Raw genomic sequence first — 27,521 nt, 5'->3', positions numbered from 1 at the left:
AAAAAATCTAATAAAAAGTGTATAATATATAAAGAAGGAGGAAGTATTAATATTTGTTTTAATTTTTAAATATTTTCACTTATTATAAATGAAAAATAAAAATAAAATCATATCAACAAACGAATAAAATGTTGATTATTTCTATCAATATATATATTATTTTTGAAAAAACACTGGTCATAGGTAGAGGCAGTAAGCAGCATCTCGAAGATGCGGGTGTCACGTCATGGAGGTGTCGGTGAATGAGTGTCAAAAGAGTAAATAACGTGAAAACAAGTGGCGAAAAGAGAGATGGCAACACCAAGGTGTAATTGCAATATAATCATTTCCCGCGACTTTGGTTTTCGCATTTCCACTCTCTCTCTCTCTGCGGCAACTAAAAAACTTAACCCTCATTTCAATCGCAGAAACCGATCCAAACACGAATGCAACACACACTCTCTTCGTGACTCAGATCCTGTGCCGATTCGATCGGAGAGAAAGCTAGCTAGATATAGCTTATAGGGAATGGAATTCACAAGATGAAGTTCTATGTATCTGCAAAGGGGATAAAGAGAGTCGTCGCTGGAAAAGGATCCGCCAAGACCACTGCTCCTGCCTACACCGTTGCCGCTCGCCGGATTTCCAACCGGATGGTGGTGGTGCTCGGAATCGTATTGCTGCTCAGCTTTGTGAGAGTGGCGGTTTTGGTGCTGGAATCTTCTGCGGTGTGCTCCACCTTTGGTAATTTTTCTTTTCCGATTCCTTTTTTACTTTTGGTTCGTAATGTTTTCTTTTTTCTTTTACTGTTAACTGTTTCGTAGTAGCTAGTTCGGTAAGGAAAACTGTTGAGTGTGGGACAAGTACATATGAATGAATTTCAGTGTATATAATCATACTGAAAATAATAAATACCAAAACTTACTATTTTCAGCTTCATTTGTCTTCTTCTAGGTCCAACATAATAATCTCAAGGAAATTTACTAATTTTCAAAATTCTCTTGACGATTGCTTTAATAATACTGGTATTTTTTAAGAAACATTTTGAAACGAATTTTTTAATAAGAAATAGTTGCTGCAATTAAAACTTTTAATATATATATATATATATATATATATATATATATATATATATATATATATATAAACATGCAATAACATTCTTTTTGTTTTAATATTTGTTTTTTCATAGACAAAGCAGTTGTTTCAATTTAATTAGATGAAACAGATTATGTGTGTGGTTTAAACGTGAAATTATAAAACAAAAGAAAAGATAAAAGTGTAGTGGAATTTAAAATTAATTAAAATATTTAGAAATAATATTATTTTAATAAGTACTTTTTATCTTTAAAAATATTATGCTTTTATTTTTAGAATTGGGTGAAAAAACTAGTTTATTTTTGTATTACCTTTAATTTTTTAACTATTGATCTAATGGATTGATTAACTTAATGAATTATTTCTAATTTGAGTCATGGCTATATACTCTCTATAATAATTCAATGGAAAATATTTAAGTCAAATAAAATTATCTCCAATGAAAAATACCTATAAACTATAGAAAGATACCTTTAATTTTAATGTTTCCCTAATTAACCCCTAAATCCTATATCGCTAATAGGTTATTTTATTTATTAAGGATAATATTTAGGTGTAGCTTTATAAATGCTTTTAGCATTATTCTTCAATAAAATTAAAGCTTTATCTTAATAATCTATGCAATAAAAATTGACTTTAATTAAAGGTTTAAAGGTTAATATATGTTAGTGAAATAAAAGTCTATTTTAATAGGAGAATAGTATAAATGTACTTTTTTTTTATCAGCGGAGATAATAATATTATCAAATGCACTTATAATACTATGTGCACTTAAGATCACTAATCACCAATCAATATTAAATCTTAATCAGTAATCAAATCACTAGTTTAAGATGATTGAAAAAGATTTTCTTTATCTCATTGATAAGATAGCATGCTAAATGCATATCCGTATAAAAGAGAAGAAAAATACACTTAAAGGTGTCTAATTAAAAGAGTTGATATAGAATGAAAGTTTCACTCTTCATGTTACTTTATTTTTCTTAATTTAAATGTATTAAAATAATACTTAAATTTATTTAAATATTATTTTAATATATTTAATTTTAAATAATTCAATCTGATCTTTTTATGTTTTTTTTTCATACTTAAGTTATTATTTTAGTAGGAGATGGTATATAAAAATCTTCACACTGATAGGACATAAAAAACTTACATATTTAACTGGTTTGACTCAAAGTTATACAAAGATAAATTTAACTCTTAAATCATCCTTAAAATGAGCTCATTTTTTGTTGGAATGTTTATGACAACATCTATATATGAACCATTGTAATTGTTGCAGATTGCGTGGGATCGACATTTTTCGGCGGAGGAGACGCCAATCTGGTATAGAACCAATCTATTATTATTTTTATTAATTGACTTGTTTATTTTTATTTGAATAAACAACTTATAAGTAGTTCTTTGAATAACATTTTTTAATAAATTATATTATCATTAATTGGTTTTAAAGTGAGCTGGATAATGCTGGAATAAATAATTTTTGAATTTCTATGATTTATTTTTATAAAATAAACACAACACTAAGTACAATAATATATATATATATTATTTTTAATAAAAAAGCTTATAATTATTTATTTAACTGTCTTTTTTTATTATGTGTTGTAAAAAATAATGTTAAGATAAACGCCATAATTTTTTAAATTTAAAATGAAAATGAATTTAAATACGAACACTGCCAGCACGAACGATATATTGTTCATATGGGGATCCGACAAAAGAAAAATAACAAGACAAAATAAAAGTTTAGAAAAAATAATACGACATAATTTTTAATTTTGTGTTGTTTATCATATATTGTTCATACGGGGATTCGACAAAAAGAAAAATAATAAGACAAAATAAAATTTTAGAAAAAAGACTGTAAAATTATAAGTGACAATAACATATTAAACATATAATCCATTATTTAATAAAAAAAAACGTAATCAATATCTTACGGACACAACAAATGTTAAAAAAAATTATTTAAAATTTCAGAAAATGGGTTAGAAAGATTCAGAGATACTTTGATAAAAATGATATTTGACTAATATATTCTAAGCTTACAGATTAATTACCATTTGACATGTCAGAGAACCAACGATTTTAAATTACGCTGAAATTGAACTTTTATTTATACATGACAATGAACCGATTATTTCAAATTGCAGGTGCTGAAATTTAGTTTTTATTTAGAATAATGAGGAGAATAAGGATTGATTAAATTCTAAACCATATTATATAGAGACTCTAATATTACCTTATAAAACTGATTGAAAAAGCTTAAACACTTTGGTAAAAGCACATAAATGATTTTATTTATAACTTTGTAAGTTTTAAGTGAAATTTTAATTTATTCTAGATTTTATATATAGGAAAAAGAAAGATATATGAAAAAAAATAAATGAGAAATTTATTTATTTTTCCTCATATTTTTACGTTCCCGTGACTTTCATTCTCGTTTTTTACGGTGATACTGTATTTATGTGCATGAAGAAACTCAGAGATGAGTTGACCAGAGCGCTAATAGAGGCAAATGATGGCAATGCTAATGAAGGAGGAGCAATGTCATTTAACGAGCTTGTGAAAGTGTTGGCGTTAAAACAAGACCTCAAGGCATTTGCTTTCAAGACCAAAGCCATGGTACACACAAAATTTACTGATTATTTACGTTGTTATTGTGCTTTTGCTTGTTAATTACTCTTAGGATATAGTATATTGTCTGACATGTCATTTTATTTTATGTTTATATATATGTAGCTGTCACAGATGGAACGTGAGGTGCAATCAGCAAGAAAGAAGGAGTCACTTAATTGGCATATAGCTTCACACGGTGTTCCTCAAAGTCTGCATTGTCTTTGTTTGAAGTTGGCTGAAGAATACGCTGTAAATGCCATGGCACGATCTCGTCTACCTTCTCCTGAACATGTCTCTCGCCTTGTTGACCCCACCTTTCACCACATTGTTCTCCTAACCGACAACGTCCTTGCAGCTTCTGTGGTTGTAACCTCCACTGTTGAAAATTCAGCCAACCCTGGAAGACTAGTCTTTCACGTTGTTACTGACAAGAAAACTTATACTCCAATGCATACTTGGTTTGCCATCAACTCTATTAACTCAGCAGTTGTACAAGTTAGAGGGTTACACCACTGTGATTGGTCTAAAGAAGTGAACGCTGGTGTTAAAGAGATGCAGGAAACAAATCAGTTAATTTGGAAGCACTACTACAACAACTATAAAGAAAAGGAGCTTGACCATAGTGAAGAGCATGACAGATATTTTGAAGCTTTAAGGCCTAGCAGCCTTTCCTTGTTGAATCATCTCCGCATCTATATCCCTGAGGTAATACATGCTAGTTTTTTCTTTATTCTTTAGCTAGCCCTAATGCTAAGATTGATCAAGGTTTTAAATAACAGTGGACAACCACAATTTCAAAGTTGGAAGGTTTTTGTGGTGTTTGCAACTAATTCTGACGTTCGCAATTTCCTGTGAGAGGAATGTTAATAATACTCTCTTTGTTATTATTTTTTAATATTTTTTCTATATTGATTAAAATTTATTGATAATTATTATTGTTTGAGTCTAACAGTTTCATTTAATAACTCTTTTTCATGATTTAGACATGAGATTCACCAAAATTGATAATTATTCCACTTTTTTGTGTAATATCAAGGAATTCAACAAAACTATAGGACTGTAATTTAAAACCTCGAGTAAGATTTTAGTAATAACAAGACGAATGCTAAGTGATGATTGATGATTGTTTCATAATCTGATTTTTTGTGGACCATCACAGCTGTTTCCAGATCTAAACAAGGTAGTATTGCTGGATGATGATGTTGTAGTACAACATGACATATCTTCTTTATGGGAACTGGATCTTAATGGCAAAGTCAGTGGTTCAGTGTTCAAGTCATGGTGTGAGAACAGTTGCTGCCCTGGAAACAAATACGTCAACTTCTTGAATTTTTCACATCCTATCATATCATCCAACTTTGATGGTGATAAGTGTGCATGGCTCTTTGGCGTGAATATATTTGATCTTGAAGCTTGGAGGAGATCAGATATTACTAAGACCTATCATCAATGGTTGAAACTTGTAAGTATATGTTGATGAACATAAGGAAGTTATTAGACAACTGCATTTCTCTTTAAAATCCATTTTGACAAATTTCCATATGCTTCAAAATGATACCAGCAAGATACTGCTTTGACTTCACATTTTTACTTCTTAATTAGGGTGTCTCATCATTCTTAATGAACAACAACACGAGTGATTTGAAATGTTCATTAAATCTTTTATTAGTTTGTATGGACTATGAGAAATATCAATTAAGCAAGTATTATAATGTCTTAGTTAAATAATCCATGGACACTAATGCGCTACTAGACACCTAAAGAAAAATAGAGATATAAGAGAAAAATGTGTAGATATATGATGCATGTGGTATATCAGTGACAAGATAGATAAAAAAAATAATATTGTCATCACCTATATATATTTCCTCCCGTTTCGATTATATATACAAAAAGATGTATTTCATAAGGAAATTAATTAATTAATTATATTAAATTATGTTATTCTTAATTAAAAATAAGCATTTATTTCTAAATTATTTTTTATTGGAACTTAATATTAAACTAAAAAAATCTTATTAAATGAAGGATATTTTAAAGATAATTTCATTAAATAAACATGCAATTAAAATTTATTTATATTTGAGATAAAAATAAATAAAAGACTTTTATTGCTTATATTTATTTAAGATCGAAGTATATAAATTTATGTATGTGTGCATCTATCATTAGTCATCTTATAATTGACAGAGAGAGAGAAATATTAATTGTGCACTATACTCAATTCTTTATCATGGAGGGTGCTGTTTTCTTCTGTCTTGTGAATTCTGATGATCATATTAATTAACTGCATGTATACTTGTACGATTTGAAATTTGACACAGAACGTCCAGTCTGGGTTGACATTATGGAATCCTGGAGTGCTTCCACCTGCCTTGATTGCTTTTGCGGGTCAAGTGCACCCCATAGATTCATCATGGTTCGTCACTGATTTGGGTTATCGCCATCGATCAGAAGAAATTAGCAATAGCATAGAGAGAGTGGAAGCTGCTGCTGTTGTTCATTTCAACGGCCCAGCAAAGCCGTGGCTTGAAATTGGCTTACCTGAGGTTCGAACTTTATGGACTAGATATGTAAATTTCTCCGATAAGTTTATTAGCAAGTGTAGGATTATACTGTGAACAGACAAAGTTATTGCACCTCCAATATGGAGATATAATCAATGATACCGTATGGGATAAGAGGGAAGAAGGTCTTTCCTTCAGTCTCTGACTTACGGTAATGCTCCATGCATGTCCATATATAAATATATAGCAAATAGATGAAGCAAGTATACAATACGTACCCAGTTAGAAGAAGCTAGCAGTAGCTCTACAGTTTAAGAATATGAAGATATAAGCATCATAATCCTGTAGCCTAGTAAATTATTTTGTTTTTCATAATGGAGATATTGTTTTACTTGAGCAGCATTTGTATCTTGTTAATTTTGGATTTGAGATCCTTACTTGCATTGAATGTTATAGTTAAATTAAGGGTTAACAAATCTCCTTGCATATTATTAACCCTTTTCAGTATGATTATCTTTAATTTTCTAGATTAATTCTAGGTATATAGATGCATGTGTTTTTAAGATGGATTGATTCTAATAGTAACCGATTTATAAAAGAGTATTTTACATTAGTATACTTAGGGTCGGTCCCCAACAATATATAAGCGTGGCTAAAGTAAAATTTGAGAGAATTTTGTTCATTTTATGAGAGCTATAATGTTGGAACCTTTATATATATAATATGCGTGACTTTTTCTTTATAAAAATTAAAAGTATATTTTTTTTATCAATCTAAAATTTAAATTTTAGTTATTTTACTCTCAAATCAACCCTAATTATATTTATCTCTTTAAATTTAATTATACCTATTGAATAATTAATATGAACGAGAATTAATCCTTCCTTTACTTTAAGTGCATCTATATAAATGCATCCCATTATTTTCATGAACACTAGTACTATATTTTTTTTTTACATAATTGAAATTTAAATAAAAATAATAGCAATATAAATTCCAACGTATTTTCATGAACACTAGTGCCCATAGAACACACTGATCAATATTTAATTTATTTTATATTTGTAATATGTATCTAGTAATAATGTTTTAATGGTGACCGTCTTAAAAAATAAAATTGCTTTTGGAATTATTAATTTTTTTAGCTTTTTCTAGGTAATAAAAGTTTATTTTAGATGTATATACCACATAATTTTAGACATATATTTGCAATTTTATCTTATAAATGATTAATTTTTTTATAAGTAAGACTACATTTTCTAAATTAACAAAATTTATTTCTAAATAAAAATAATTCTTTTAACATCAATTATATAAAGTAATTGTACCAAAAGTTAAATGCGGAAGGAGATTTTGAGTCAAAAGGCCTTAACAGAATTTGATATGTAAATCTTTATAATTATGTTTTTGAAGTAAGACTTCCTAGAAAGCACTTCAACACCAAACTTTTAAAACAAATTTTATCCATTCTATTTTTTGGTTATGATGGGTAACAAGTAACAAAATAATAACTTAATTAAAATAAGAGATGAGAAAAGAGCATATGAGATCATAATGAGTGAAAAGAATTTTACTAATTAAGTGAAAGAAAGTACAACATTTCTCTCTCTAAACACAAGAAAAAAGCACATTGACACTCTAATTAACAAAGAGAAAAATACTACTACTAAAAGAACGGAGAAACTATTTTTTCTCGTATTTTTTTTCTCTAACTAGACTAAATAAATAAAGGAAGAGAAGAGAAATGATTTTGGAATGTTAATAAAGGGTCCACCAAGCCTTCTTTTATAGCTTTGGAGTGCAAGCTAAAAGAAAAGCTCATCATGTGGGACTTTGTCCCTAACAGTTTATTTATATTTGTTGAACAACATGCACTAAAATAGTATTAATGTTAGTCTTGGACTCACTAGTTGCAGTATCAAGTCAAACTAAAGTTGAAATAAAATTAAAAAATCATTCAGCTTCAAATAAATTTTCTTTTATTCTATTTTGTTTGAGTTTTCACATGTAGAATACCACCAATAATATTATACTACCATTTATCTTATAACATTTATTGTTTTTCTATCTCTCTTGTATAAAATTTGTTTTCAAAATTTGATATATGATAACATTAATCTTATATAATCTTTGAGGATACAAACCTTTCAAAAAAGAAGCAAAGGAACCTGCCCAATTGATTGGTACAATTTCACTGTGACTCCAACCTGCTGGACAACAAGGAACAGACCCTGGTAACAAATGTTGCCGAGTTTGGTCACTATATATACTGCAAGAAACCGAGGATTTTGGAAGCAAAACTGCTTAAAGATTTAGGACAAAGGGATTACTACTTAATGCAATTTCTGTATGTATGCTGGAGGGAATGGACAGCTCTACTATGTGACTTTTTTCTCTCAAGTGAGCGGGTATATTCTTAATTTATGTTGAAATCATGCAGCCGAAGAGCTTATTCCTAATACACGTACCTATTTAGATAAATTTTCTGGTAATTATAAGAGAAAAAATAATAAGTAAAAATGAAATAAGCATTACACACAAATTAAAATTAACTTATATATAATGTTTTGACAAAGGTTACATATAAGTTTAAATTAATTTTTTAAAGAAGATAAAAAAAAAAAGAACTTACTAATTTTCACCTATGGGTGAAGTTCATTTAAGTTTACTTATTTTCATTTCTATAAGTGTTTATAAGGAAATTTATCCGAGCAATTTATTATGGATTGCGGGCCTAATAATAGAATGTGGTTGGGCTCTTTAATGTTTAAGTTTAGGTATCATGTTGTCCTAAAAGTCTAAACTTAATAAACTCAAACATTTCTAACTTATTCACTTTGATTTTTTATTTTTATTTTACCCATCGTAAGACTTGCAACACAATCAAATACAATAGTTGTGTTATTCCTCAAATGCTTGAGAATCAAAAGTAACCCACTGATTTTAATCCCCTCCTCTTTGTTGTCCAACTTTGATGAATAATGCGGACGCCCAGTTAACTTTTACTCCTCGATAGATATAGTGTTCATATTGAAATAAGCATTTATAACATAAAAATACAATATGCCAGGACTGAATAGAAACTATATATATTGAAAGATACATAAACAATATCAAATGATGTATTGGTACAAATGCTGATTAGTTTTTCTCTTGTTCTCCGTTGTAAGAACTTTAGCAGAGGAGTTTCTAAGGGCACTCTCCTTCACGAAACATAGGACGATGTAAGGGATCCCACACCACTTGAAAGGCTGCGGCATAATTTCAAATCGTTTATCAGCTGCATCCAAAGGCGAGAATTTAAGGAAGCGAGAAACATATCAAAATGGTTAGTTAATGTTGCCATGGGGAATCATCTATCAAAATCATGAACTTATGGATTTATATATATATAAAAAACACAGCATATTACCATATTGGTGTCCACTCATCTTTTTCTATCAAAAAATTTCATATATAAGAAAACACTAAATCCAAAAGCGAGAAACAGTATTAAGAAAGAAAATTAAAAAAACCCACCTGCCCAGAAAAGAAAACATGGTCATAAACAAAAAAGGAAAAGGGATTTAAAAAAAAAAAGACTTGACTAGGAGCTATTATCTTTGAATCTCGATCAAATGTGAAATTTATCCTGGTTGACTATTGAAAACAAGTTATAGCTTGGCTATGCCATTTGGATTGGGGAGATGCTGAATAACAAATCCTACATTGATGACTTAAAAACAAGTCAAATGATATATATGTAAGTTGAACTGTTTCTTATGTTCCAATGCACGTTGAACCACAACTTTACTGAGAGAAAGCTTTGGCGTTGAAACTGCTAAAGGGCAATACAAACACAGCCTGAGTCATTTAAGTTGAACGTCCGCTAACCACGTTCCCACACTAAAACCCATGTTGTTATTAGCCATTTAAAAACCTTATATAATGCATATATGGTTGCATGCATATAAAGGAATGGTACAATGTTGAAAGTAATTAAGTTGTTTGTTTCATTGGTCATTGCCCCTCTACCTTGTTTTAGTTTTCATCAATTAATAATTATTAAAAGGGCATTCAATAACAACAACTTGTAATTAACAATGGATGATGAGTGTACTTACACAAGTTGAAGAGCAGTCTGGTCTTGATTTGAATATTGATTATTGGAATCTATGAGATTAACAGGGAAGAAATTGCGGTCATATGATTGTGGAGGTATGGTTGACTCGCACACATTTCCCGGTATCATATCCTGTTGCCGTTGTTGTGCTTTCTCGTGTTCAGCTATCTACATGCATGCATGCATCATCAACCAACTATATATTATTAATTATCATTCATCTCAACATACACTTTATATATAAGTCTTGGAGAGAATTAAGAGATCACCTTAGCTCTCAGAAAATTATTATGGTTTTGCAGCTCTATTTCCTGCATTTTTCCAGCAAGTGTAATGTTCATGTTAGAAGAAATATAAATATCAGGCATAAATTTGCAAGATTTTATAATTCCCTTCGTACGAAGCAGTCATGCCATTTTTACTTTATTTTTCACGATTATTGGAATTTCTTCTGGGTTTATCCCGTTTCAGTTTCATATTCTTGGTCCTATTAATTGAAAATATGTATTTGGTTTCAATATCGTAAAACTTTGATATATATATATATATGTGTGTGTGTGTGTGTGTGAAGCAAATAAGTTAAGCAGAAGCTAATAGCATCGAAGGAAATGATGAGTACCCGCTTTTGCATGAACTCGATATCGGCAAACAAAGTTTCATGCTGAAAGAATTGGAGTGCGTAGTTAGTCCAAAGGAATAGAGATATTCTAACTTGGAATTTTCAAAATAATAGGCAAACCATTTTATTCAAAATACTAACTGAAATTATCTTAATTAGTTGCTAGTTTTTTACTAACTTATTGCATATCTACATAAATTCACAATGCCTATATATTTAGAAGCTTAAGATGCTTCATGCTGATAGTATAATACCTTTCTGGATCTAACTCTGCTTAAACCTTTCTCCAGTCTACTCTCCAGGTTCTTTAATTCCTTCAGACTCAGAGAGCTAAGAGCTTCACCAAGGATGTGCCTGGAATGCAAAAAATCACATTGAGTTTTTTCATTTCACTGGAGAAGTCTGCTGAATAATATTTTTAAGAGAATGGAACATTGACCTGTTTAGATTCTGAATGTCTCTGATTTGTCGTTTTAATTTGGACGCTTCCTGCTGATAAAACTGGTATTGATAAATAGTGTCGAGCAGTTAGAGAAACCTTGTGGAGGAGCATTATGTTATAGCAATTAATTTAGTGATAGGAGAATTAAAATGTAACTAGAACACAGAATAAGGTGTAAAACAAATAATTGATTTTTCAATGTGATGATTTGAATTGTGTGTTGAGAAACATGCATGATATAGTCTATAGAGCCCAAGTGAAGAGAGAACATGAACACGAGAGATATTAACAAAATAATGTGTATTATTGATATATGATGAGAGAAAAACGTAATATATATATATATAACTCAAGGAGAAACTAAGTAGTTTAACTGTTATCTTATTGAGCTAATAGATAACTGATCTCTAACTATTTCAACCTGTATATAATCTATGATGTCGTAAAAAATAGGTTAAATTTCCGCAAATCATCCTAAACTCGTCAAAATAGGTTGAGTTTCATTATGCGATTAAATGTGAAATTTACATAACTTACTAATTCAATGGGTCAACAGGTGGATTCTTTTATGAATTATTTTGTGGAAATTTTATTGAACATATTTTTTTTAATGATATTAGTATAATATTAATTTTTTAAGAACTATGAGTATAAAGTGAATATTTTTTTTTTCATAACATAATTTATTTTATATCTAAGTGGATTATTTGATTAAGAAACATAACTATTATCACTTAAACTATTATTTGTTTTGTTATTATGTTACATTACTTTATATTTTTTTCATCATGATAAATTTTAAACAACACTTATACTAAGATTATTTAGTAATAAGATAGTATTATTACGATAATAAAAATATATTTAGATTTTTTAAAGTATTTATTTATTGGATAAATCAACTTATGAATTAAATATTATATATATATATATATATATATATATATTAAATTTATGATTAATTCAGTCCAACCCATAATAGACTACTTGTTATTTTCAACCCATTCTTAAAATTTGTCCAATCCATTTTTAATTTTATGAGTTGAGAGCAGATTAAATTGGATTGAATTGGTTTGATCCATTTTAACATTATCTCGTGTGTGACTCATTGCACCCTTCAATACCAAACTGTCAAATATTGGTGAAGATGCCCCTTGAACATTTGAACTCGTAAATGTCACATTCAAAAATAAGCATTAGTCTATTAGAGTATCCTAATGATAAAGGATTTTAGTGGCTTTGAGAAGATTGTAGCTTGAAATAATTAACCTTCACGCTGTTATTCTATTAAGAAAAATATGCCGTAATTTTAAAACAACATTTATTCTGGACCAAATTAACCAAACAAGAGCATTTTCTATCATTTCTTTGATTTTTTTTTAGCTTACTAAATATACCTGTGTATTAGCTTCAGAGACAGATTCTGGATTTGTGGAGGCAGCACATGCTTTCTTGTACCTATCGATCGTTCCTCTAACACTGCAAAACAATACAACAAATAGAAACATACAAATGTGATAAAGTACATGCTAATTTTACCAAAACACGTACACGGTGACGACTTAATCTGTAGTTTACAAATTAATTATGAATTCATCTTCTTTGACATTATATTCTTAGGTAAAAAAGCTTTGAGATTGTAATAAAAGTGGGTGTATCTTTATAATTTGACTTAAATATATTTTTAATTTCTATAAAATTAGTAATTTTGATTTTTTTTTCCTTATAATTTTACTTGTAATTTTCATCCCGCAAAAAGTTAAAATTTTATTTTTGATCTCTATTATTATTGTGTGACATTCGTTAATAGCTTATATGTTCAGCGACAGGCTGGCTTAAGGCCCAAACAACGGCTTTAGGTTCAAAAAAAAAAGATCCCAAATTTTTTTTAGTACTAATATACCTTAAAAAAAATTATTGTAAAATTATATTTAAAAATAAATTTTAATTAAAATATTATAAGTAACTGTTAATCTTTTTATTGGTACTATAAGTAACAATTAATAAGTAATAACTTTTCATCAATATCATAACTTTGTTTAGAAAAAAGAGATTTAATAGTTAATTGTTAAAGAAACTAAAAAACTTTTTTTATTTCTATTCTCTTTAAAATAATAATAATTTTAATAAATTATTTTATGAGTAAATAAAAGATCTCATTTTTAAATTTATTTTAGATCTCTCAAGTCCTTAAATCGTCCCCTATTCACGGAATGTCAAGCGATCTTCTTAGGTAACAACAACTAGTGTCTATATATGGTACAATGTTGACATGTAATATCTTAAAAATTATTTCTAGAGATTAAAATAAGAAAAATATTTTATAGGGATGAAAATCAAAATTTATTCATATTATAAGGAAAACATCAATAATTTTAAATTTTAAAGGGATGGAAAGTAAAGAAAAAAATTTATAAGAACCAAATAACATGTTAATTTTATGAAGACTAAAAACATATTTAAATCTTATAATTTTTAATTTCAATAACCATTGGAGTCTATGAAATTGAGAAATTACATTACATCTATTACATATAAGAGAAATATTAGAAACAAATTATCTAACACATTCTTTGTTATTGATTGAAAATTATTATAAATTATAATTTTTTTTTTAATCTTATCTAGTGAGTCTTACTCATAATTATAACTAATATTAAAAAAATGTTATTAGTATTTTTCTTTCATATAAATAGCTCACTGATCTCTTTGCTTTAATTTCTTTGTTTACCTTACAGTGTTAGGCCCTCTCTAAATTTTTCTAATAAGAACACAAATTAACAAGCTAGTTGATTGAGTATGGTTAAACACATGAAGTTTCATTCTTTTGATCTTAAAGAATGGTAAATCCCATCTGTCTGAGCTTCTCTAAAGTTCAAATACAAAGTGGTTATTTACTGAGTATGCAGGAAGAGGTCGATGTTGCATCAGTGGGCCGGTGTAAGTTTAAATTTCTCTTTAATTGAAGTGTCCAAAACACATATATAATGGAGAGAATAGGTAAAGAATTGACGTCAGGAATCAGAAGCTTTATTCCACAATGATGAAAGCAATAAAAACATATGGGAAAGAGAACTAATTTGCCTTTAGCCATTCTTAGAATCTGCTATCATCATGTTACTTTTAGCTACTTAGGGTAAAGACATCAGAAGCGAGAATAATAATATCTAAATACTATGATGTATTTTCTTAAGAAATATAGGAGATGAGGATGAGAAAATGAGTTTGTAGTTTCTCATAAAAATTGTGTCTCTACACTTCTAAAAATATTTATTTCTCCTAAAAGTTGTTTCTCTACACTTCATAATTTTATAGTTTTATGCACAAAATCAAATTCTTACACGTTTGCTTTTACACGTTTTGCCTTTTCATCTTACATTCATTTGTTTTTTGTTTTTTGTTTTACGTACCCAAAAGAAATTCAAGTTATTTAAAGTAAAATCACCAGATAATACCCATATGGGCTGGGAAACGCCCTAACCATATTAGACTTTCCTCCATTATGTAAAGGACAAAATTTACGAAAATGGGAAACAAATTGGGACATCCATAACCCTCGATATACTTATTAGTTTAAATTTATTTACTTTATGCTCAAAAACAGTTTATAACGAATACTTTAGTAAGAATTTTAAAAAATATTGAAGCATTATAGACTAAAAATGCCCTTAATTGATTATAAACAACTAATCCTGTGAAAATTCTGTTGCAACTTTAAAGAAAACTGTACCCATTTTGAATCAAGATCCCTAATATCCGATTTGATTGCTTCTTCGTGATACTTTAGATAAAAATATTCTTAAAAAGAGAAACTATATTAGTACAAATTACATTTTTGTTATCTAATAAAAAATTATACAATAAAAAGATATATATATATATATATATATATATATATATATATATATATATAATAAAAAATATACAAGTTTACTATGTGAATAAAAGTCCGAAAGGGTTATTTAATTAGTTTGCAGTTTCTGCGCATTTCCCCGTGATCTATCTCTCATTAGAATTGAAGTGGTCTTCCTCCAACTTTATGTACATATGGAAAAACGAATTGAAGTGATTGAGGTGTGACTAAATACTAAATAGTGAAAAGTCTGAAACCCTAACTCCCAATTGGATGAGATGTTTGTGTTGTGTCACTATATATTGACAAATAAGTGGTATTAAGGAGGAGTCAAGATGGAAGCAGCGGCTCATTGAGTGCATGACAGCTTTGTGCAGCAGGCCAGACCCTTTTAAGATTTGATGGATGACAAGTGGAGAGAGAAACTCAAGAGAGAGGGATTGGTAAAGCTTAACAATAACAGATACACCAGGAAGCTAAGATTTCTCACCTGCAAATCTTTGTAACCCTAACTAAAGCTTTCTCTTCATCTGCTACATACTTCATATTGTTTCACCTTAACGTCTATAATTTCTATCGCTTACACAGATCTGCACCCTTCTAAACAAATCACTGGGAAGACGCGTGATAGAGAAACAATTAAGTACAAGAGTTAGAAAGAATGATATATACACGGGGAACCTAGAGTATTCATCGGTCAGAAGTTAAAAAAAAACTAATTTTTCAAAGTATTAATGCTTGTTTAAATAATTAACCTCTTTTAATAGACATTTTTTCATACATATAAATTAAAAAATTAAACTCTTAATCTCATATGATTATCTGCTAACTATGCCTTTCAGTTATATATGATACCACATAACAAACAAAAATAATCATAATAAGAAAAAAGGTCTTAATAACCCCATATATAAAACCCTTGTTGTTTCTAGATATGGTTTGTGTTATTTAAATGGTTCATAAGATATGAAATGAGATCGAAGGATAGAAAAAGTACGGTGTTGAATTAGTAGTAAAAGAATATTTGAACCTGTTGTTGGCATACTCATAGAGGCGTCCACGGCTTGAGAAGACAACAAGAGCAACCTCAGCATCACACAGAACAGACAATTCATAAGCCTTCTTGAGCAACCCGTTACGGCGTTTGCAGAAGGTAACTTGCCTATTCGTTGTGTTCTCGATCCGCTTGATTTCTATTTTCCCCCTTCCCGTTTTCTTCTGTGAACACCCTTCTGGTATTGCTTCGTTGGGAAATTCCATCTATGGCTGCAACCAGAGCTATCTAGTTAAAAAATTTAATTAGCAAAAAAAAAAAAAAAGAAGTAAAACACCAAAGATGGTATTTTTGGAGTGTCACTTCATTAAGGGGGATGCATGAAATTAATTAGGAGAACCAAAGAAGAAGCTTTGGAAAAAAAATGGTCATTAAACTATAAGCTATTAAGCTTGTCCTTGATATGAAGATAATAATCAATCAAAGGCAGAATGGAAAGAAACAAGGGGTGTGTGTCTAGCTATCTAATTAGGTTGTACCTATGCAATGAGAACTATTTGTAGTTCTTTGGTGTTATGCAACAAGTGAGGAGAAAATGTTGCAAAATATAGAAGTGAGATGGCGTATGAGACAGGTATTTATGGACAGAAAATAGACCCTCCAACTCTCAGTACTGAAAATAATAATTTGGTAGTAACTCCTTGTGTAATATTTGGAGAATAAAAGAAAAAGGGTATAGTGAGAAGGGGTTTGGGATTTCACCTGTCAACTTTCATGCTCAATGAATTAACCGTTCATTTTTCTTCATGTATGGGAAAAAGGTGAGGGAGGGACAATGAAAGTGTCTTTTTGAAAGTGACTTTGTTAATGTGTGGGGTTTCATTCAATTCCAATGAGAGGGACGTGAACGTAAGTTTGCACGCAAAAACTTGGAAAGCTTGAATTTTTGAAGCATAGCTGCAGGGTTGCTTCTTGGATTTTGAGTTTTGGCATTTTATCCGGCTAGAATCTAATCTAGATTTGTTTGCCTCCACTTCAGCCCCGTTTCTCTTTCTCTCATGCTTGAAACCTGAGTTTTCAATTGCTCACTCAACCCAACTCTTGCATTTTTTGAATTTAAGACAAATTAAGTTTCGATTCATGTTAAATAATGATTTAGAATCACCTTGAAATATCAGGTCACACAATTTTAAATAATATTCATATGTTTGTTTTATGTTGAAAAATCAATTTTGCATCTCGAATTGATTGAATTGAGAAAACTTTAAGTGTGTGGTGTCATATTAGATTCTCTATAATGTTGAAATATCAGTTTTTGTTAAATAAATTTTTAAATGTTTTCACGTTAAAGAATTTTGAGTTTTAGAATTGATAAAAAAGAACATTCAAATATGAAACATATAACTTCAAAATCAATTTTAGTGATACTTATCAATACACACTAAGTAATTTTTGCTTTTGTATTGAATGAAAAAACCTTATAGAGTTTTACTACAACACCCATTTAGAATAAAAAACATTCAAATATAAATTATATCATTTTAAAATTAATTTTACTAAATCTCATCTAAACACGCATACAATATTTGAGTAAAAATATAAAATTGATTTTGAATTAAATTAATTTTATTGAAAATTGTTTTTAAGATTGTTTGAATGTTTAATAATAAGTTAATAGTAAATTTTTATATAATTTTTCATTAGAAGCAAAAGTTATCTAAAATTACTTCAATTTAAAATTAATTTTAGACTTAAAAATAATTTCCCAAATATGAAGCCAAATATATGTGAATATTGCGCAGTATATTTACATCTTAAGTATGTGAGCTAGGTTTATTAATATTATATTTCATAGGTCTTTTGGTTGATTTTATACATATTTCTTTCCATTTAGATAGCAACATAATTCTGTGTATTTTCGTTAATACAATGTTTCTTAATTTACGATATTATATGAATTAAGTCATGATAAAAAAAAAGAAAAATACTTAGTGTAATATCATTAAATTCCGTTTCCATGGAGTGTTAGTATGATTCATTATTTTTTTTATTACAGAATTTGACCAGGTTTATGTTGACGTCTCTGCATAGGCTTCCCCTGAGACGTCCTAATCATAATCTTAATTCTTCAATGTCTACCTTGTATTTTCAGTTGCAAATTTTCTTCCTTCTCGTGACTTTCCAGTACCTTGTTGATTTGAATGACTTAGTTAATATTTAAATTATCTTCATTAAACATTCTTTTGAATTAGGTGTTACAATGTGTTAGGACACAACGGTGTGACCTCACATGCACCCTTATGGAGTTATGGCGGGTACATATATAGACTCATCATCAGGAACAAAATATCTATGAAGTCAAACCATTGTATTTGTTTTTGTTGTTGGAGTGTCTACTTGCATGATACGAGACAAGGTACTTATACATCTATAAAGATTCTTATATATTAGTGCACTCCTTGAGTCCCTTCCGTCGGATTTCGTCATTAGGTTCAGTTGGAGCTCCCTTTGTTTCATGCCCTCATGTATCGACCAAGGAATTCCTGATTACCAGTTTAGCATTCCACTTTTTGCAATGTTTAGTTGTTAAGCACTTTAATCACTCGTGGTATGTGCCTGAGGATCTCAAAACAACAGATAAAACAGATTGAATCACACAATATACTCTTGCGAGAATAACAGATCAATCAGTTGTGATACATTCCTATATAAACCTCAAGGTTTGATCTAGAAAAACAATTTACACTTAATATTTGAATGCTCTTAGCTATATCTCCTTCCAAGGCACCATCTAGTTAAAGGAACAATTAAGAATTGTAATTTATTTTTTACTATAATATAAACACATGTTAGGTTGATGTAATTAACTAACTATTGTATTGCAGTAAAAAAAACTAACTATTGTGTTTAAAATTAATTAAGAAAATTTAAATAATATAAGCTTTTATGGACAAAGAAAAGAAAAGATACTACTAAAAAATAAACGTTGAAGTTAATAACAGAAAATGATAATTTCGTAACACGGTTATCTTCAAGTTTTAGTGGCGCGTTTAAGCCCTTGATTTCAAAATATATGAATGCAGTTTATAAGGTGTGCATGTGTAATAGTTAATCGAATTTATTTAAAATAATAATAATATTTTTTTTTCAGATTACATAATTAGAATCAAACGTATGACTGATTAATCGTACCTATGATACATAAAGAGACTAACCTAAGTTCTGAACCAAGTAATTAGTCAAACATTGAAGTAATAGATGTTGGGCCTAAATCCAGAGCATAACCTTACGTCAATGAGAGCTACAAATTTTCACATTAGAATTGAAGCATATTGAAATCTTTTCCTGAGTTTAAACTCCTTTTTTGTTTCTTCTTTTAACTGTGTGTTTCCGCATTTAATCAAAATTTCTGTGTGTCGACCGAAAGTTAGAAATTATAACTTCTGCGTAACAGACTCGAGTTAAGACTAAAATGAATATTTTAAAAGATGAAGAAAATCAAATTGAATAAAAAAAGATAAATTAAAGACCAAAAGTGATATTTAACATATTAATACTGATCGTTGTTTGGTTGTGTCTTTAATACACCGTTGATCTTAATATACTTAAGAGGTTGGAGTATTGGAATGCAAGCATATTTTCTTTTTTTTATACACACAAGAATAAATTAAGAGATGCCTTAGCATCTCATACAGATAAAGAATAACAGCGTGCAATCTATTTAAAGCCCTCTACAATGCAGCAAATTAATAACGGTATGGTTCGTCAATCATGTCGATGAAATAGATAATGTGAACACATATTCTAGTTAGAAGAAATATAAGGGGTAAGACGATAATTATGCTCTATAATAATTTGTATGTTTTACTCTCAGATAAGACAGTGGTTTAGATGATATATATGTTCGGGTAATTTGTATCAGTTATTATTAAGTTTAAATTTTTGTACATAAAAAAATTTAATATGATTAAATTATTAAAAGGACCAAACCTGGTGAGAGTGTTTCATTACAAAGTAAAAATAATTTAATTACCGCGGTTTAAAAAAATGGATATACTGTTCATCATTGCTCCCAAAACTCTATTAGGTATAGAAATGATTACATCTTCATTTGCAAGATATAGGGGCAGTCTGGCAGATTACAAGTTATTAGCATACTTCAACCAGAAAATGATTTCGCAAATAAAATTGTGCATGTAATCATTTATTATATATCTTTTCATGTACATATATACAATTAATATTATTCTTTAGAATAATAATCGTAATCACTTGATATAAGATGTAGTTGCATATTCATTATTTCTTCCCAAAAATATATTATATGTAAATCAAATTTATATTCTTGTTAATAATTTAGTGTATATCATCAATTGAACTACACTTAATGAATATATATACTCACCATTTTTGAATTGGACAGTTTGAAAATTATAAGCACAGCTAAAAGAATTTGAAGAAAAAAAAACTCTTCATTAGTTTGATTTGATTAGTCTTACTCAAATGCCTCTCGCAAAGAAAAAAGAAAACGATTCTGCAAGACCACACCATCTAATTTATTCACTGATGAATAAATTAGGACCCTCTGTGCAAACTATTTCTGTTTCAGATATCAAATACTATGGGAAAGTAAAAGAGCCGATGGAAATTAATGTAACTTCAATAACATAACTACATAAGCACATCGTTGAGATATGAATGACAAAAGTTATATATCTACCAATACTTCTTCCATTTGGTAGTATGCTATAGAAGTAACTCAAAGAAAGAGTAGGCAATATAACTTGCTCAAAGAAAATAAGCATGGTAATTAATTATCTATCTTTCAAATTTGTCTGTTGTAAAATATAATCCACTGAAGATGCGGACCAGACAAAGGAAATCTTTCTCAATTCCTAATGCCATATGTATTTTATCAAATGCAATGAGTTTCTTCTTTTTTTTCTCATAAAAAAATTAGATTAAGGAAAAACACATCTCCTTGGCAAAGACTATATTAATGTCAGCGATAATTTATAGTAAAATTTACACATCCTTTTTTTCATCAGCCAAAGGAAAAATTTATTATTATACTAAAAGGGTACCAGTGGTACCTTCCAAACAGAACCATGCAACCATAAAGAAAACTGTCTAAGACCTGTTAAACTACAATTCCTTTTATTTCACAAAAAAAAAAAAAACTGGTAAACTACAACCATACACATCGCTTACTAATAAAAATCTGATGATCGAACTCAAATCACATTAGTGTGAACGAAACACTCGAGTTGAAGTTTTGGTAATGCAATGAGTTTCTCTTAGGTTCAATGTAAACTAGTGTATTGCGGGAACACGTATAGCTTGCCAGTAACTAGTGCCATCTAATAATTTTATAGGCATATTCATCAATTTAGTTAGCTGCATTGTGAATGGTCCCTAGCCATTATTTAGATTTCATTCTCTAGCAACATATATTTAATTCTATACCATTGTTTTGTTGAACCTTACAAATTCAAATTTTCCCCATGCCATCTGTTCGGAACAATTTAATGCCAATATTAAGGCTACATTCTATGTCCTAGCCTCCTACGTACGTGACCTAACATCATAAAAGGAAATTTGAATCCTTGAAGTTTCTTCTTTAAGGACCACGTTGTTCTAACATGGAAAGGGGTTTGATAATAACCCATTGATAAGTGCAATTATTCCTTCATACCTACTCATAATCATGGTGTCTGAAATTTGGGCATACAATCATCTTTTTCTTGACAATTTCTGATCGATCACATGAGAGCTAATTAAAGTTAGTTGTATGCATTTATATGACCATTCAACACTTACAACTATGACAATTCACAGGTATTTCCCAGAGAAAAAGAATTCCGAATACATGCTAATATAAATCAGAAGGTCTATGAAAGCATAAACACTTGGTGATTAAATTAGTTAGAAGGTAAAACAATGCACTATGTAGTTTTAAACGTGATAAATTACCGAAAGTATTTTATCATGTTAACTATGAGCAAGTAATACTGTTTGATAAAGTAAATTAATATTTGGTATCCCTTACGACTGAATTAGTGATAAGCTAGGAAAAGAAGAAAGATAAATGATTGGTGATAAGATGTGACAAAAATGAGAGACGCTTGAATTTAGGTGTCTAAACATAAACAACAATAGAATTTACGCCTTTCTCTCTGTTCTCTAATTTTCTTTTTAGGTGTCAATTATGTGACTCAAGTCCCCACGGATATTTTTCCCACCAAGTATTATCTTTATACTCACATAAGAAAAAGAAAAAAGAACAGGAACAAGGATTTTTGGAGATGGGACAGAGTGAAGAATGTAGGACAAGAACACTGATTTCTACACTTCAACTATGATTGCTGAGAATCTTTCATGTGCTGAAAATGGTTTACTTGCGTTGAACACTGATTCCTAGAGATGCTAGTTATTTCCTTGCAAAGCCTCACATTATTTCAGTAACCATCCAGATGCATTGTATTGGATGTATACCAAAATCTTGCTTCAATGTGAATGGGAATGTAGTTGACTCGAATGCCTTTGTTAATTTTCTAGCCAAAAAATAGGTACTTCTTGTACGATGAATAATACATTCAACAAATTACTCACCAAATAAGAAGTTAATGGACAGAGCCACAGAGGAATAACTTGATCATCATCGAAAAATTTTATCACACAAATATTGTTTTTGAAGTCAACGCTTACGGAGTAGATTCAGTGTAACGAATGGAATGTCACGTGGGGAGAAGGTTAACAAGACTGCTGAGTCATCAAGTGAGAGAGGATTGCATAACAAACTTGCTGATTTTGAGGAATTGGGACGTGGGAAGAGAGAGAAGAAACCAAGTTGGAAAATAACGGAATCCCACTAGTGTATAAGGGAAAGTAGTGGGAGTGTGATAGGCATGATGTATGATGAATGAAAATTCTCTTCCTCTCTGATTATTCTCTCTTCCATTCTGAATTTCTTTTGCATCTTGTACTTTTGCTCTTATTTTCACACTGAAAACTAAGAGTTGTTATCCATCAATAAAAGTACTTCGTCCCTTTCCAATTGAATTACTGTTTCATTAATTACTTAGCATTACATTGGTGCTTTCATCTCACCATGGCAGACAACACCCGTATGAAGGAGGTTTATGCAGAATTGAAGAAAAACGCTGATGCGATTACTCGTGTTAGTGACGATCTTCAGAACCATATTGAACGGTTGGAAGCTACAAATCACGCTCAGATGGAGAAGATTGAAGTGATGCAGTCGACGAATGATTCTCAATTCTCACAACTGAATGCAGTAATGTCACAGGTGCTGCAGCGTCTACAAAACATTCCGATGTCTTCCCATGGTGCATCGAACTCACAGAAAGAGCAGCAGAGAAGTTCGTTTCAGGTGAGATCTGTCAAACTTGATTTTCCTCGCTTTGATGGAAAAAATGTGATGGAGTGGATATTCAAGGCTGAACAATTTTTCGATTACTATGCAACACCAGATGCTGATAGATTGATTATTGCTTCAGTACATTTAGATCAGGATGTTGTCCCTTGGTATCAAATGCTTCAAAAAACTGAACCATTCAGTTCATGGCAAGCATTTACTAGAGCCTTAGAACTTGATTTTGGACCATCTGCTTATGACTGTCCTCGTGCTACTTTGTTTAAACTGAATCAATCTGCAACTGTGAATGAATATTATATGCAATTCACTGCTCTAGTAAATAGAGTAGATGGATTAAGTGCAGAGGCAATTTTGGATTGCTTTGTTAGTGGGTTGCAGGAAGAAATCAGCAGGGATGTGAAAGCAATGGAACCCCGTACCTTAACCAAGGCAGTTGCATTGGCCAAATTATTTGAAGAAAAATACACTTCACCACCTAAAACAAAAACATTCTCAAACCTAGCCAGAAATTTTACCTCAAACACTTCAGCCACACAGAAATATCCACCAACTAACCAAAAAAATGACAATCCAAAACCAAATTTACCACCACTTCTACCTACACCATCAACCAAACCATTCAACCTTCGAAACCAAAACATCAAAAAAATTTCCCCTGCTGAGATTCAATTGAGAAGAGAAAAGAATCTGTGTTACTTTTGTGATGAAAAATTTTCCCCTGCACACAAGTGTCCTAATAGACAAGTTATGCTGTTACAACTGGAGGAAACAGATGAGGATCAAACTGATGAACAGGTAATGGTGACTGAAGAAGCTAACATGGATGATGATACTCATCATTTGTCCTTAAATGCTATGAGAGGATCAAATGGTGTGGGCACTATTCGATTTACTGGCCAAGTGGGAGGCATAGCAGTTAAGATATTGGTGGATGGAGGTAGCTCTGACAACTTCATTCAGCCTAGAGTGGCTCAGGTGCTTAAGTTACCAGTGGAACCAGCTCCTAATCTTCGAGTTTTAGTGGGAAATGGACAGATTCTGAGTGCAGAAGGAATTGTTCAGCAATTACCATTACATATTCAAGGCCAAGAAGTGAAAGTGCCAGTGTACTTGTTACAAATTTCTGGTGCAGATGTGATATTGGGGTCCACATGGTTAGCAACATTAGGTCCTCATGTAGCTGACTATGCATCATTGACCTTGAAATTCTTCCAAAATGATAAATTCATTACTTTACAAGGTGAAGGTAATTCAGAAGCAACACAGGCTCAGCTCCATCATTTCAGAAGATTGCAAAACACAAAGTCAATTGAAGAGTGCTTTGCAATACAATTGATTCAGAAGGAAGTACCAGAAGACACTTTGAAGGATTTACCAACAAATATTGATCCTGAATTGGCCATCTTACTCCACACTTATGCTCAAGTGTTTGCAGTACCAGCATCACTGCCACCTCAGAGGGAACAGGATCATGCTATACCACTGAAACAAGGGTCAGGCCCCGTTAAAGTAAGACCATACAGATATCCTCACACACAAAAGGATCAGATTGAAAAGATGATACAAGAAATGTTGGTTCAAGGCATCATTCAACCAAGTAACAGTCCATTTTCCTCACCCATACTGCTTGTTAAGAAGAAAGATGGAAGTTGGAGATTCTGCACAGATTATAGAGCTTTGAATGCAATCACTGTGAAGGATAGCTTTCCAATGCCAACAGTGGATGAACTGCTAGATGAACTACATGGAGCTCAATATTTTTCAAAACTGGATTTGAGGTCTGGATACCATCAAATTCTGGTACAGCCTGAGGATAGAGAGAAAACTGCTTTTAGAACACATCATGGCCATTATGAATGGTTAGTGATGCCATTTGGTCTTACTAATGCACCAGCCACATTCCAATGCTTAATGAACAAAATATTTCAGTTTGCTCTCAGAAAATTTGTTCTTGTGTTTTTTGATGACATCTTGATATATAGTGCTTCTTGGAAGGATCATCTCAAGCACTTGGAATCTGTGCTACAGACCTTGAAGCAACATCAGTTATTTGCTAGATTGTCCAAATGTTCATTTGGAGATACAGAAGTTGATTACTTGGGCCACAAGGTATCTGGGTTAGGAGTTTCCATGGAGAATACAAAGGTACAAGCAGTATTAGATTGGCCTACTCCAAATAATGTCAAGCAGTTAAGGGGATTTCTAGGCTTAACAGGCTATTATAGAAGATTTATTAAATCTTATGCCAATATTGCTGGACCATTAACTGATCTTTTACAAAAAGACAGTTTCTTATGGAATAATGAAGCAGAAGCAGCATTTGTCAAGCTCAAAAAAGCCATGACGGAGGCTCCAGTATTATCACTACCAGATTTTTCTCAACCATTTATTCTGGAAACTGATGCATCAGGTATTGGTGTGGGAGCAGTGTTGGGACAGAATGGCCACCCAATTGCTTATTTTTCAAAAAAATTGGCACCTAGAATGCAGAAACAATCAGCTTATACCAGGGAGTTGCTAGCTATTACTGAGGCTCTATCCAAATTCAGACACTACTTATTAGGCAACAAATTCATTATCAGGACTGATAAAAGAAGTTTGAAAAGTTTGATGGATCAGTCTTTACAAACCCCTGAACAACAAGCTTGGTTACACAAATTCTTAGGGTATGATTTCAAGATTGAATATAAGCCTGGGAAAGATAATCAAGCAGCTGATGCTTTATCAAGAATGTTTATGCTAGCATGGTCAGAACCTCATTCTATCTTCTTGGAAGAATTGAGAGCTAGACTAATTAGTGATCCTCATTTGAAACAGTTGATGGAGACATACAAGCAAGGTGCTGATGCAAGTCATTATACAGTTAGGGAAGGCTTACTGTATTGGAAAGATAGAGTAGTAATACCTGCTGAGGAAGAGATTGTGAACAAAATACTCCAAGAATATCATAGCTCACCTATTGGAGGGCATGCAGGTATAACTAGAACTCTGGCAAGGCTGAAAGCTCAATTCTACTGGCCTAAGATGCAGGAAGATGTCAAAGCTTATATACAGAAATGCTTGATTTGTCAACAAGCTAAATCAAACAATACACTGCCAGCAGGACTACTCCAACCTTTACCTATTCCTCAACAAGTTTGGGAAGATGTAGCCATGGATTTCATCACAGGTTTACCAAATTCCTTTGGATTATCTGTCATAATGGTAGTCATTGATAGACTCACCAAATATGCTCATTTCATTCCATTAAAAGCTGATTATAACAGTAAGGTGGTAGCAGAGGCATTTATGAGTCACATAGTCAAATTACATGGGATACCAAGATCTATAGTGTCTGATCGAGATAGGGTTTTTACCAGTACTTTTTGGCAACATTTATTCAAGTTACAAGGTACTACATTGGCCATGTCATCAGCTTATCATCCACAGTCAGATGGACAATCTGAGGTGCTGAATAAATGTTTGGAGATGTATCTTAGATGCTTCACGTATGAACATCCTAAAGGTTGGGTAAAGGCATTACCATGGGCAGAGTTTTGGTATAACACTGCATATCATATGAGCTTAGGCATGACTCCATTCAGAGCCTTGTATGGGAGAGAGCCTCCTACACTGACCAGGCAAGCCTGTTCTATAGATGATCCTGCTGAAGTGAGGGAACAATTAACAGACAGAGATGCATTGTTAGCTAAGCTTAAAATTAATTTGACAAGAGCACAACAGGTCATGAAGAGACAAGCAGACAAGAAGAGGTTGGATGTGTCATTCCAAATAGGAGATGAGGTACTGGTGAAACTGCAGCCTTATAGACAGCATTCTGCTGTCCTGAGAAAGAATCAAAAGCTGTCCATGAGATACTTTGGACCATTTAAGGTGCTGGCCAAGATTGGTGATGTTGCTTAT

At 31.0% G+C, this 27,521-nt stretch overlaps 2 protein-coding genes across 5 annotated transcripts; one reads left to right on the top strand and one right to left on the bottom strand.

Annotated features, from left to right (window-relative positions):
- The first annotated feature begins 336 nt into the window (after positions 1 to 336).
- On the top strand, positions 337 to 6,652 carry LOC114383325 (probable galacturonosyltransferase 15). Its single transcript, XM_028342975.1, has 6 exons — positions 337 to 723; positions 2,363 to 2,406; positions 3,562 to 3,708; positions 3,826 to 4,407; positions 4,862 to 5,164; positions 6,027 to 6,652. The coding sequence occupies exons 1-6, from the start codon at positions 522 to 524 to the stop codon at positions 6,321 to 6,323; spliced, it is 1,575 nt and encodes a 524-aa protein (XP_028198776.1). The 5' UTR covers positions 337 to 521; the 3' UTR covers positions 6,324 to 6,652.
- A 2,442-nt stretch (positions 6,653 to 9,094) lies between these two features.
- Positions 9,095 to 17,007, bottom strand: LOC114383718 (agamous-like MADS-box protein AGL5). 4 transcript variants are annotated; one of them, XM_028343449.1, is made up of 9 exons: positions 16,759 to 17,007; positions 16,256 to 16,491; positions 12,770 to 12,851; positions 11,370 to 11,431; positions 11,185 to 11,284; positions 10,931 to 10,972; positions 10,581 to 10,622; positions 10,313 to 10,479; positions 9,095 to 9,460 (listed from the first exon to the last, which is right to left on the bottom strand). In XM_028343449.1, the coding sequence occupies exons 2-9, from the start codon at positions 16,483 to 16,485 to the stop codon at positions 9,415 to 9,417; spliced, it is 771 nt and encodes a 256-aa protein (XP_028199250.1). In that variant the 5' UTR covers positions 16,486 to 16,491; positions 16,759 to 17,007; the 3' UTR covers positions 9,095 to 9,414. The 4 variants fall into 4 exon arrangements, with proteins under 4 accessions (XP_028199250.1, XP_028199252.1, XP_028199251.1 ...); XM_028343451.1 differs by having other exon boundaries at positions 9,095 to 9,489; positions 16,759 to 17,003; XM_028343450.1 differs by lacking the exon at positions 16,759 to 17,007 and having other exon boundaries at positions 9,095 to 9,489; positions 16,256 to 16,744.
- Between the last annotated feature and the right edge of the window lie 10,514 nt (positions 17,008 to 27,521).

The sequence above is a fragment of the Glycine soja genome, chromosome 14, assembly GCF_004193775.1.
Source record: "Glycine soja cultivar W05 chromosome 14, ASM419377v2, whole genome shotgun sequence".
In the NCBI taxonomy this organism is placed as follows: domain Eukaryota; kingdom Viridiplantae; phylum Streptophyta; class Magnoliopsida; order Fabales; family Fabaceae; genus Glycine; species Glycine soja.
Note: the sequence above shows the minus strand (reverse complement) of the source record. Positions and strands in the feature narration are given on the sequence as shown.

Coding starts and splice junctions, on each gene's coding strand:
- LOC114383325 (XM_028342975.1), top strand. CDS start 522: ATGAAGTTCTATGTATCTGCAAAGGGGATAAAGAGAGTCGTCGCTGGA. Junction 2,407..3,561: donor GCGGAGGAGACGCCAATCTG/GTATAGAACCAA, acceptor ATGTGCATGAAG/AAACTCAGAGATGAGTTGAC. Junction 5,165..6,026: donor ATCATCAATGGTTGAAACTT/GTAAGTATATGT, acceptor AATTTGACACAG/AACGTCCAGTCTGGGTTGAC.
- LOC114383718 (XM_028343449.1), bottom strand. CDS start 16,485: ATGGAATTTCCCAACGAAGCAATACCAGAAGGGTGTTCACAGAAGAAA. Junction 10,623..10,930: donor TCGAGTTCATGCAAAAGCGG/GTACTCATCATT, acceptor GGAAAAATGCAG/GAAATAGAGCTGCAAAACCA. Junction 9,461..10,312: donor CAGACTGCTCTTCAACTTGT/GTAAGTACACTC, acceptor ATTATGCCGCAG/CCTTTCAAGTGGTGTGGGAT.